The sequence below is a fragment of the Scaptodrosophila lebanonensis genome, unplaced genomic scaffold (assembly GCF_003285725.1).
Source record: "Scaptodrosophila lebanonensis strain 11010-0011.00,11010-0021.00 unplaced genomic scaffold, SlebRS2 tig00000001-arrow-pilon, whole genome shotgun sequence".
Classification (NCBI taxonomy): domain Eukaryota; kingdom Metazoa; phylum Arthropoda; class Insecta; order Diptera; family Drosophilidae; genus Scaptodrosophila; species Scaptodrosophila lebanonensis.
In genome coordinates, this window is record NW_022060529.1 from 23566962 (window position 1) to 23578767 (window position 11806).

Here is an 11806-nt window from a genome sequence, read left to right on the forward strand (position 1 = left end):
AGATAATACAAGAACGCCCTTATTGTTACGTATTGTTGAAATATTATTATTGAGTGACTTGTGATTTTGTAACGATATCACTCATCCCTAATTCGTCTTGCGAAAAAGAAGCGTCCTCGAAAAAGCCGCATATACATACAAATACACAAAATTGCAATTTGGTGAAATATATCGGAAAGTGAGACTTAATTTGGCGCCCCAAAATGAGTGGCGGGACTATGCTTTATGGGGGCGATGAGATCGGTGCATTGGTTTTCGATCCCGGTCACCATTCCCTCCGCGTGGGCTATGCTCAAGAGGACTCTCCTAAGGCCGAGATACCATCTGTTGTTGGCATAGGAGCACATGCGCCAGAGACCAACCTCGACCCTGAGACAAAGACAGATAACAATGTCACACCAAACAGTGAGTAAATCAACCCAATAGCCCTGCTTAAAATCCACCGCACTATGTATGTATGTAATTGTTTCTTTAGACGCAGATTCACGAAAATTCTATGTTGACACAAACTACGTAAATGTGCCACGGTCACAGATGGAAGTGCAAACATATATGAAGGATGGCATGATCGACAACTGGGAACTGTTTGAAAAAGTCATAGATTATGCATACGCCAACGTTATACAGTCAGAGCCGGAATATCATCCGGTTCTCTTTTCAGAAGCATCTTGGAACGTGCGCAACAATCGTGAAAAACTCACGGAGCTGATGTTTGAGAAATATAATGTGCCAGCATTCTTTTTGGTAAAAAACGCCGTGCTTGCAGCTTTTTCAAGCGGACGAGCCACTGCTCTTGTGGTGGATAGTGGTGCGACACACACATCGGCTGTGCCAGTGCATGAAGGCTATGTGCTGTCCCAGGCCGTAGTCAAGTCGCCCCTTGGTGGTGATTTCCTTTCGAGGCAGTGTCGACAGCATTTAGAAAAGCACGGAATTGACTTGTCCCCTGTATACCGGATAGCCTCAAAAGACGTTGTGAAGGAGCGCGATAATGCGCGCTTCACGCTGCGCAAGCTGCCGGAAAACCTCACACAATCATGGCAAACTTATATGCAACAATTACTGATGCAAGACTTCCAGATGAATGTGCTGCAAGTGTTAGAAAATCCGTATGACGAACGTGTAGCTGCGCAAATACCAACCGTGCACTACGAATTTCCCAATGGATATCACCAAGAATTTGGCTCTGAGCGCTTCAAGATTGCCGAGAGCCTCTTTGACAATGCAATGCTAGGTGCTGGTCAATTGGCCTCAACAAGCGTAGGCATGTGTGATGCTGACGTTCGATTATCGCTCTTTGGTTCAGTGGTGGTTACGGGTAAGCGAAATAAGTTTGGAGTATATGCAGTATTTAGCATGTCGTGTCATCATTATAGGTGGTAACACGCTGATCCAAGGTTTTCCGGAACGTCTAAATCGCGATCTGCAATTGCGCGCACCCTCAAACACACGGTTGAAAATGATTTCGGCCAACGGCACAGTTGAGAGGCGGTTCGGCGCTTGGATTGGCGGATCTATTTTGGCCTCCATTGGAACTTTCCAGCAAATGTGGATATCTTCGCAGGAGTACGAGGAGGCCGGCAAGAGTCAAGTGGAACGCAAGTGTCCATGAATGCGCCCTTGGGTATTCCCATTTCAGGTCATAACAAATTGTACTTTTAATTTTAGAGGCAGAGCTAAACCCTCTATGTATGAAAACTTTAAATGATTAATTATAAATTTTACAAAATGCTACAAACATCACATTACCGAAAGCTGTAAAATGCATGGATAAAACTCGAATGAGAAGCATATCTTAAGACAAATTATGGGTCAAATCCAACCAACTGATCCGATGGCGGAAATGCATATAGATCTTGCTTAAGATGTGGTACTGTTTCCGAACTGTTTCCAGGTTCTAATTCATAGACAATGGATATTGAATGAAGCTTTGGTGTGCGCTTTTTGTAGAGCTTAGGATTTGTTGGCATAATAAGGGGTTTTCGACGCAATATCGTGTCCTGTGTGATTTCAGTGCAGAGTTTGAGGAAGCGTCACATAGCTCCAGACATGGTATTGTTGCAAACGCATTGCTGCAAGCCAAGCATAATTAGAAATAAATGTACATTTATGCATATGGGCATTTATCCATACCTTGGCATTGAGAACATCTTCGGTCCAATCCTGCTGGGCGATTCGTCCGACAGCGTTGACTAAAATCTTCTTCACCTTAATCACATTGGCGGCAAACGTTTGCAACACATCCTGCACATTTACGCCCTCGCAGCCCATGCGCCAGCAATCGTAGTCTGTTGCTATGGCCAAGGACCCATAAAGCAAGCCAGCCTCTTTGGCCAAAACAACTTCCGGACATGTGGTCATATTTATGAGATCTCCACCCCATTGCCTGAACATATGGCTCTCGGAACGGGAAGAGAATCGTGGACCCTCAATTGTTACGATGGTGGCCTTATCGTGTGTAGGTATATCGAGCTCCTTTGCCGCCTCCAGAATCACGGCACGTGTTCGCTCACTAAAAGCCGGATACATGGGCAAGTGGCAAACGCCTCGGGGGCTTTGAAGACCGCCGTCATAGAAGGTTTGGGCTCGTTTAGTAGTGCGATCAATAAAGTCATGCGGTACCACCAAATCTCCAGGCTGTATTTCTTCTCGCAATGATCCACAAGCTGTTGAAACTAATAAATGAGTGCAGCCCACTTGGCGCAGGGCCCAGACATTCGCTCTATAGTTGACATTCGACGGCATTATGTTATGTTGACGGCCATGACGAGCTAGCAACACACACTTTACACCTCCAATTTCGCCTTCTATGAGAGAATCCGACGGATCTCCATAAGGTGTTTCGACCACCTTCTCTTGGCGTTGCTCGAAAAAATCTGGGTCATCAAGTCCGGAGCCCCCAATAATACCAATCTGCATAGAAGCATATTTCCTGTACAGGAGAACTGAATCTATGAACAAAAACACCTACCTTAACTGGTATGGGGTCAAGATTAGAGTCTTTACATTTAATATGTATCATTTTTCGACTTATGTATGTGATTATTTAATTTAACTACGGAAACAGACTGGAAATGTGCTTATAATAAAACCATGAGTGATAAGCGTGTGTGTACGCGAAGACGCCCCTACACCAATAATCAGAGGCATATTGATTCGTAATACATCACAACTTGTCAGCTAGAATTCTTGATAACCAAGAGGTTTACAAATTAATTGCACGATGATCTAATAGCTAGCAAATACATATAAATATGTTTTACATATTTAGTTAAATAGCGAAAACTAGAAAGAAAAAAAAAGTACAAGCAGGAAAATATACTGTCATCCTGGCATATTCCTGCCTGGACCAAGTGATTTTATACATTTTTTGAATCTCAGCGTTTTCCAATACTAAACATTAAACGACAACGTGCGAATAGCATGAAGAAAGAGGAAGCGCTTACAACATCTGGACTGGCCACATGTGCCGCTATAAGGAATAAAAATGATGGAATTGGATTTGCCGGGACAGGATATAGACGATATCGAAGATCTCATATCTGCCACTGACATAAAACCGAAGGAACGCTATCAGAACAAGAAGAGCGTTACAGTGCGCGTTAAAAGAAAACCTAAAATAGATGTTAACGCCGACGCAGATACAGAGACGGCTGTGAAGGCAAAAACAATACATGAGAGCGTAATTCCAGGCACCCAGAAGGTATTTGTAAAGACATGGGGTTGCGCGCACAACAACTCCGACTCGGAATACATGGCAGGCCAGCTGGCAGCTTATGGCTATAATCTTACAGCCCGAAAAGAAGACGCCGACTTATGGCTCCTGAACAGCTGCACAGTAAAAAACCCTTCAGAGGACACTTTTCGCAATGAGATCGAGTCAGGCATGCGAAACGGTAAACATGTCGTTGTAGCGGGCTGTGTGCCGCAGGGTGCGCCAAAGTCGGATTACTTGCGCGGTCTTTCAGTGATTGGTGTACAGCAGATCGATCGCGTTGTCGAGGTGGTGGAGGAGACACTGAAGGGCCATAGTGTGAGGTTACTGCAAAGCAAGAAGGTGGATGGGCGACGTGTGGCCGGCGCGCGATTAGCGCTTCCGAAGGTGCGAAAAAATCCGCTTATTGAGATCATATCGATCAACAGCGGGTGTCTCAATCAATGCACCTACTGCAAGACAAAGCATGCACGTGGCGACCTTGCGAGCTATCCGCCTCCAGAAATTGTGGAGCGTGCTCGGCAATCGTTTGCCGAGGGTTGCTGTGAAATTTGGTTAACATCAGAGGATACAGGTGCCTATGGGCGCGATATTGGCAGCTCGTTGCCCGAACTGCTTTGGCAATTAGTAGAAGTAATACCGGAACATTGTATGCTGCGCGTGGGAATGACAAATCCACCGTACATTCTGGAACATCTCGAGGAGGTGGCCAAAGTGCTACAGCATCCGCGAGTATATTCCTTTCTGCATGTGCCGGTGCAGAGCGGCAGCGACCATGTATTGGGTGAGATGAAGCGTGAATATTGCCGCAAAGACTTTGAGCACGTGGTCGACTTCCTGAGAGCCCGTGTACCGGGTCTGACCATAGCTACAGACATCATTTGCGGCTTCCCCACTGAGACGGAGCAGGACTTCGAAGAAACAATGACGCTGTGCGAAAAGTACCGCTTCCCCAGTCTTTTTATCAATCAATTCTTTCCACGTCCCGGTACACCGGCTGCCAAAATGGAGCGCATACCCGCTAACCTGGTAAAAAAGCGCACCAAACGGTTAACCGATCTCTTCTACAAATACGAACCGTACGCTGGGCGAGAGGGGCAAGTGTACACAGTGCTAGTGACCGAAATATCGCACGACAAGCAGCACTATGTGGGCCACAACAAAAGCTACGAACAGGTGCTGTTGCCCATGCGTGATAATCTCCTGGGCACAGCGGTGCGAGTGCGCATTACGGGAACTAGCAAGTTTAGCATGAATGCCGAGATTCTGGACGATGAGCAGGAGTGGACGCGTTGTGCAAAAAAACAGATTGATGAGAAAGATGGAATAGACGCTTCGTCCCTGCGCAAAGAGAGATTGCTACAACGCTACGTGGGAATAGCTCTGTTAATTGGTAGTGTGGCCTTCCTGCTACAGTTGTTGATCAAGATTCTCTTAAGCAAATAAACCGTACACATGATTTCGAAATATCTGAATGTTGTATAATTTAAGTAACATTGTGTTTTGCCTTGGGATCAGTATCATCATCCAGCGACAATTTGAAACTTATTTTTAATTATGTATATTAAGATTAGGAGGATTGTGTGGATCCTCAGTAGTCATCCGACGGCTCTGTGCCAAAGTAGCGGTCGCCGAAATTGCCAATGCCGGGTATAACATAAAACTTACTATTAATCTCCGGATCCAGAGCGGAAGTAACAATTTTAACCTGGAATTATTGAATAGGTAAGTTTTTCGTGTACCAGTACATAAATATATGTATGTGGCTTGGTCAAAGAGAAGTGCCCATTTAACAGGCAGTACTTCTTTTTAAATAAGTAAGTTTTTCGTGTACCAGTACATAAATATATGTATGTGGCTTGGTCAAAGAGAAGTGCCCATTTAACAGGCAGTACTTCTTTTTAAATATTGTTCCGTATTAATCAAATCGGGTGAAATACAAATTTTTGCTAGTGCCATTTGTACTTACCCTAGGGAAGGCATATGCAATGGAGTGTACACCGATTTCGGCCATCAGCAGCGAAGCAAGTATAATATTCTCCTCCGGCACATCATGGTCGAGCAGAACACGCACAGCCATCATGGCAGCCGCACCGGTGGCCACAGTCGCGTCCATCAGTATCACCTTGTAGTCTTTAATGTCTTTGGGCAAGCGAAGATAGTACAGCTCTGGTTCGCCTGTCTTTAAGTTAGTCTGTATAAGGATCTTGCCAATACGTATGTCCTTGCACACGTCACAAACGGCTTGTTCCATAGTCTCGCCGGCGCGCAATATAGAGACGCCGCATATTTTACGGGAGGCCATCCGTCTGCCACTATACAAAACGCCCTGAGGCGTTTCAATGGTTGTCTCCTTGAAGGGAAACAGGCTTAGCGCATACTCTATGACCAGACGTATAAGACGCTTTGAATAGAAGATGAATTCATCTCGAGATGTATTCTTGCAGCGTATAAATGTATGCAGTCCTTTGATTTGCGGTGTCGGATGCAGTAAATGAAGAGAATCTGGCATGGGTTGGTCTTTGTAGGAGTTAGCCAGCGTTTCACGTAATTTAAATCCGCGCTGCAAGATCGAAAGCAGGAACGATGAAGTTGCACTAACATTAACAGTTTCTAGTCAATCCACTTACCAATTGCAACTGCGTGTGTACGTGTTGAACTATTAAATGAATGGCCACTTTATTCTCACCCCCGCGGGGCACAATAATATCAGCGTGTACCATTGTAGGTGCTATATAGTTGGCATAGGATGGCTTCACCATATTCAGGTATTGTTTTAGCACGCCTTTAAGGTCGCGCCCACGTTGTGAAATATCTCTTTATACCAGAAAGAAAACATATACATAGATTATTATTGTTATAATTAAGAAAATTTGCACGTTGCAATAGGGAGTTGTTTCAAAAAAAAAAAAGGTGACTCGAATTGTCGAGTCGACCCATTTATCCAAGAAAGATATATGTAGTTATATATTTTTAATATTCTCTATAAGGATCATCCTAGAAAACTGCTGGCAAACAAATTAGAATATGTATGTATATGATTCAGAATTGACATCTTAAATATTTTCAAATTTTGCTTGGAAGTTCTTCGACTGCGAACAGTTTTCGTTAGTTTCGGCTCATCGTGGAAGACCCATATAGATGTTTTTTTTTTTTGAATGTAGAAATCATTATAACATTCATTTAACAATGTATGATACTAAAGTAAAAGTAAGTATATCAAAATCCAATAAATCGTTAAACAAACATTTTTTAAGGCACAGTAAGATGAAATTTTTCATAAACAATGCAGATTGGTTAGTTTATCATTTTTATAACCAACAAGAATAAGAAGCATCCCTACAGAACAGTGAGCAGGATGCCTGCATAGATAATTTGGAAAGGTCCAACCCTTTTCTTTGCTATCGAGCCACTTTGAACTGCCTACAGAAAAACTGATAACGAATAATAGAGCTGGTTGGTGCTTCCGTTACATGCTATTATTATAGTGACCCGTATAAGTTTGAACACTAACTATGAATTCAACTTTTGTTGTTTCTATCCAAATTATTAGGCCCGTACTTATATCCTGTTATTAAAATGTTTGTATTCTTACCGTTTCAGTCGCCTGGCTAGACGTATGTCTGAATCTGTATCGACGAATATTTTCATGTCCAAGAGTTTCAATACCTCGGGACTATGAAAAGTGAGAATCCCTTCAAATATAATAACATTTGCGCCATACATGGTTTTCTATTGAGATTACAACGCATTAATATGGATTAACTTAATTCCCGGGCATTTTAGGGTATACACTTACTGTTTGGCTCTCACGTCCATGTGTCACAAAATTATATACTGGCACCTCGACTTTCCGGCCCTCCTTTAGCTTGGTTAGCACATCCAGCAGCAAGTCGATGTCAAAGGCATCCGGGTGGTCAAAGTTGTATTCGTTGTAGAGCGCTTGCTCGTGTTGCTTTTCATTTAAGATCTGTAAACATGCCAGAAAAAATTAGCATTGAAAATGTATTGCATTAAAGTATATTATAATAATATATTAGTAGTAAATATGATATATTTATATATAAATCTATACAACATTTATTCCTATTAGTCTTTTAATTTTGCAGAAAACAAATGGCTATAATTCGGATGGTCGGTCATATATAATGAATGCCTATCAGATGTTTGAATCGCAAGGGATTGTATTTTTATTGAAATTTTTTTTTGTATTTATTGGTTGATTAGAGCTGTTTATTTCACTGTTTATTCCATTGGGCCAACGACTACCACTGCAAATCTGAATTCTTAAGACACATTCGAGGGAAGTACTAACATACAAATAAATTTAGACTTTTTGTAAACGCACCTTATAAAAGCAATCCATGGACAAGAGCGTTACCCAAGGCACATCCAGACTTTCTATTATTTTTTCTGCCACTGTGGTTTTCCCAGAAGCACTGCCACCACAAATACCTGTGGGAGGCGTCAAACGAATCTATTTGAATTACTTTGTGGTGTTTTTTCCTACTTACCTATAACGAAAGGTTCGACCTGCTGTCCAGCGCAATTATACCATGGTGGACGCCCCGCTGTGTAAATGGTTCGATTGTTGGCTCGTATTATGCATTCCGATGGATTGGCAGTGGTCGTCTGGTTGCCGATTGAAGTCGTACGAGGTCGTCGCCCAGAGCGGCGCATTGGGGACTCCAGGGCGTTCTTGGCAGGCACTGTTGTTGGTGAGGCCGGGCAGCAGACGAGCTCTCCGGTACTCCCCGCCTCCGCAAAGGGATCAATATAAAGCTGTTCGATCGCATCGGAACGATCGTCACTATAAACAAAAGCAATTTTCTATTATCAAATTGATAAAAACAATACACATTCTGTATATAAAAATGAGAATGCGTTTACATTCATTGGGCATTGATAAGCCTAGTACAATTACACTTGGGCTTAAAGATACTGACCTACTTGCTGCCCGCCAAAAACAATAGTCGTGCGTGGTTAGAAATAAACATAATGCTAACGGAAAAGATACACACACACACACATAAAAGAACGCGTGATAACTGATTAAAGGTTCCAAAATAAAGTAAGTGGAGATTTAACTAACAACCAAGTTCGACAGTTAAATACCCTGTTTCCAAAAAATATTAGAAATTTAAAGTAGAAAGTAGGATATAAATGATGTGTGTAAAGTTTAGTTGCTGTCGAAAGTAATAAGTAGTAGTTTTGTAAGTAGAGTCTACAAATAAAGTATGGTCAATGTGGATTTAGGGGTTTCCGAAATTCAGATGATCATACAGACGGACAGACTGACATGGCTAATTGATTTTTCCCGTCATGCTGGTAACAAATACTTTATGGGATTGGAAATGCTGCTTTGGCCTGTAACATACATTTTCACAAATCAAATATACACTCCTTACTTTCCGGATGTAGGGTACAATAACTAGAGGCACGACCCATACATATATTAAAACAATAAACAGGCGCCAGCAGAAGATGCCAAATACATAAACAAATAAACAACAAGGGAATTGCAGAAAAGTTTAAGGCGTCTTGATATGTTGACTTCTGTTGGTCGCAATTAAATTCAAAGCCATTTATACACCAAATATGAGTAAATACGCAGGTCTCCCTAACAAATTGTTAAATGGAGCCCACTTTCTTGATAAGAATGACGGGTGACTAAGAAACTGCAGTAATTAATTTTAACGCGTTAGGTACGCTCCAGATAAACAAATATTCTGTTTAAATCCAATGAGTTCATTTCTTATTTTAGACATTTTTTTGTCAAACTTAAGCAGTTTCTACTATACTGCATGTACATATATAGATATGTACATTCATATGTATGTATGTATATACTCTTATGTACGAATGCATTTACCAGACGTTTGCTATGCTTAAGTCTGTAGCATGAATGAGGAAGGGGGCAAATGCAGATGTTTTCTTTTTTCTAGGCAGTAGCTTATTGTCAGATGATGCCCCGAGTCAAAAGCGTTCGTTGCACTCATCGGGTGCTATGGGTATCCAAACATATGCGCATATGTATGTATGTATTTAAGTACAAATGTACATACCTACAAACATACGAATGAACATTGGTATTTTAGTTATGCTCTTATACCCAATATTTACATACATACACGTACATATACATACATATATATGTATACATATATATGTATACATATGTATATAATATGTAGTAAAATGTGAGATGTACATATGTACAACAGGCAGTGTTAAAATGTAGGCCAATATATTGGCCTATTCATTGCTTAAAATTTTACGTTGAAACATGTGCTTTGGCTTTTTAATGAAAGGAAATGATAATTCCTACGAAATAACATCTTAAAGGAAAACAATACTTGTGCCCTATTTTGGGTACAAGGGCTTACAAACAAAATTTGTTAGACGTGGCCTTTGATCGTGGCCATTTTGAAACAAATTACGGACGCTGTCGCTGCTGTCGATGTTATAGCCTTTGTTGTTGTGCTCATTGATGCCAACCCGACAGCGATACACGCTTACGTTACAAAGAGCGTTAATTAAATACAAGAACACAAGCAACAACAACAAAACAATTAGAGTCTCTGTCAACAATGAGACAATAAACAGTAGCAAATGATAATAAATATACAATAAAACATATCAATGAATACAAAAAATATATAAAAAGAAGAAAATGTAATAGTTTACATGTGACTGTTGATTGGTGCGCTCGTTGTTGTCGTTGTTGGTGGTGGTGGTGGTGATGTTGTTGTTGTTAGTAAGTCGATGGAGGCAGATGATTTTCCCACATCGGCGTAACTGCTGTTATTGTTGTTGATATTTTTGTTGGCAGTAATAGCGGTGTTGTGGTTAGATTTGCTGCATAAAAACGTGATGCTGCTGCTACTCATGTTGGCAAATTAAACACACCGGCCACAGAATTGTTGTTGGTTACCGCTTGCGTAGGTGGCGACGGGTGCGATGGCAGTGAAGGCAAGACAACGAACCGACGAATGAGATTTAACAAACACACATACAATAGCGAACGGGCAGGGAGGCTGACAGACAGACCAACTCACTCACACATGCGAAAAAGTATGCACAATGAGACCGGCGCGGTGATCGCATGTGCTTTTTGCGTTGTGAAATTTCTTTCCGATATCTATCTAAAATATATTATATATACATACATACATATGTATGTATGTATGCTTGTATATATGGCACACGTACACCGGTAAAATGTCGAGCAATGTGCCGCGTTACAGTATATTGCGCCCGCCCGGTTCTGACAAAGTTTCAAGACCGACTGAGAAAGTGTGAGTCGCAAAGGTATCGGGAATGTGTTAATGTTAAGGTTAAAATGCGGACTGAAGTCGGCTCACTGCCGATGCCAAAGCACGTTAAAAGCTAGTTTGTTATTTTGTGCTGTTCTTTTTGTTCCTACTGTATCTGTATAACTGTATTTGTATATGCATACAAGATTCTTTCACAATTAAACTTGCAAGCAAACACACGGAGGCAACTTCAAACACGCACACACAGGAATCTGCGCATAAACTCATACACAATTGTAATTATTATTGCGTGTCGAACATCTAAAGGCCCGAAGTGATGAATGTGAATAGCATTAAGCCATATGACGAATTTTCAATCATTTCCACATAACAATTCGCACAAATAAATACAATATCTATCTCTTTTTACCTGTCAGAGCTCGCGGAACTCGCTGGATTGTGAAATTTTATTTGTTTTGTCTGCGTTACAGACATTTCCCAGCCTTTATTAGCAACGCAGCCAACTATAGAGCGATAAGAAACACGCGGCCAGTACTCTTTAAAAATCACTGAAAATTAGAGCAGTCAGTACAATCGAATGAAACGTGCGCGGCCCGTTGTATGTTGTTGGTATGAACTGAACTAAATTAAACAAGATGCCTGACCGCCTCTAAATCCATATGTACGTACATAAATAGAGCAAATATTAGGTTGCACCAAATGTGAAATAGTTCTATTTGTCTCTATTAATATTAAACAGCGTACGGCATACACATAACAAAAATTCGAACCAGCTGTTATTAATTGGTTGCATTGGTGGTGTGGGATGGTGTTG

General features: G+C 41.4%; 4 protein-coding genes across 6 annotated transcripts; 2 read left to right on the top strand and 2 right to left on the bottom strand.

Moving 5' to 3' along the window:
- The first annotated feature begins 108 nt into the window (after positions 1-108).
- On the top strand, positions 109-1743 carry LOC115622525 (actin-like protein 6B). The gene is made up of 3 exons (XM_030516492.1): positions 109-405; positions 476-1318; positions 1377-1743. Exons 1-3 carry the CDS (start codon positions 204-206, stop codon positions 1610-1612), a joined length of 1281 nt encoding a protein of 426 aa, XP_030372352.1. The 5' UTR covers positions 109-203; the 3' UTR covers positions 1613-1743.
- Positions 1634-3213, bottom strand: LOC115622535 (S-methyl-5'-thioadenosine phosphorylase). The gene is given in 3 exon segments (XM_030516502.1): positions 1634-2072; positions 2134-2913; positions 2972-3213. Coding segments are annotated over 3 exon segments (1098 nt in total). The 5' UTR covers positions 3023-3213; the 3' UTR covers positions 1634-1805.
- A 207-nt stretch (positions 3214-3420) lies between these two features.
- LOC115630362 (threonylcarbamoyladenosine tRNA methylthiotransferase) lies at positions 3421-5205 on the top strand. The gene has a single exon (XM_030526899.1). It carries the CDS (start codon positions 3488-3490, stop codon positions 5159-5161), a length of 1674 nt encoding a protein of 557 aa, XP_030382759.1. The 5' UTR covers positions 3421-3487; the 3' UTR covers positions 5162-5205.
- LOC115630337 (uridine-cytidine kinase-like 1) lies at positions 5172-11731 on the bottom strand. Of its 3 annotated transcripts, none has more exons than XM_030526874.1 (9): positions 11402-11731; positions 10403-10597; positions 8230-8525; positions 8064-8170; positions 7515-7685; positions 7311-7447; positions 6346-6532; positions 5685-6278; positions 5172-5423 (listed from the first exon to the last, which is right to left on the bottom strand). In XM_030526874.1, exons 1-9 carry the CDS (start codon positions 11464-11466, stop codon positions 5307-5309), a joined length of 1869 nt encoding a protein of 622 aa, XP_030382734.1. In that variant the 5' UTR covers positions 11467-11731; the 3' UTR covers positions 5172-5306. The 3 variants fall into 3 exon arrangements, with proteins under 3 accessions (XP_030382734.1, XP_030382741.1, XP_030382748.1); XM_030526881.1 differs by having other exon boundaries at positions 5282-5423; positions 10403-10573; XM_030526888.1 differs by lacking the exon at positions 10403-10597 and having other exon boundaries at positions 5282-5423; positions 11402-11730.
- Between the last annotated feature and the right edge of the window lie 75 nt (positions 11732-11806).

Bases quoted from the DNA above. Each gene is read 5' to 3' on its own strand.
- LOC115622525 (XM_030516492.1), top strand. From the start codon at position 204: ATGAGTGGCGGGACTATGCTTTATGGGGGCGATGAGATCGGTGCATTG. The intron at 406-475 runs GTGAGTAAATCA...TTGTTTCTTTAG, and splicing joins TAACAATGTCACACCAAACA to ACGCAGATTCACGAAAATTC. The intron at 1,319-1,376 runs GTAAGCGAAATA...TCATCATTATAG, and splicing joins TGGTTCAGTGGTGGTTACGG to GTGGTAACACGCTGATCCAA.
- LOC115630337 (XM_030526874.1), bottom strand. From the start codon at position 11,466: ATGTCTGTAACGCAGACAAAACAAATAAAATTTCACAATCCAGCGAGT. The intron at 6,279-6,345 runs GTAAGTGGATTG...TCGATCTTGCAG, and splicing joins TACACACGCAGTTGCAATTG to CGCGGATTTAAATTACGTGA. The intron at 5,424-5,684 runs GTAAGTACAAAT...CAATAATTCCAG, and splicing joins TTGCATATGCCTTCCCTAGG to GTTAAAATTGTTACTTCCGC.
- LOC115630362 (XM_030526899.1), top strand. From the start codon at position 3,488: ATGATGGAATTGGATTTGCCGGGACAGGATATAGACGATATCGAAGAT.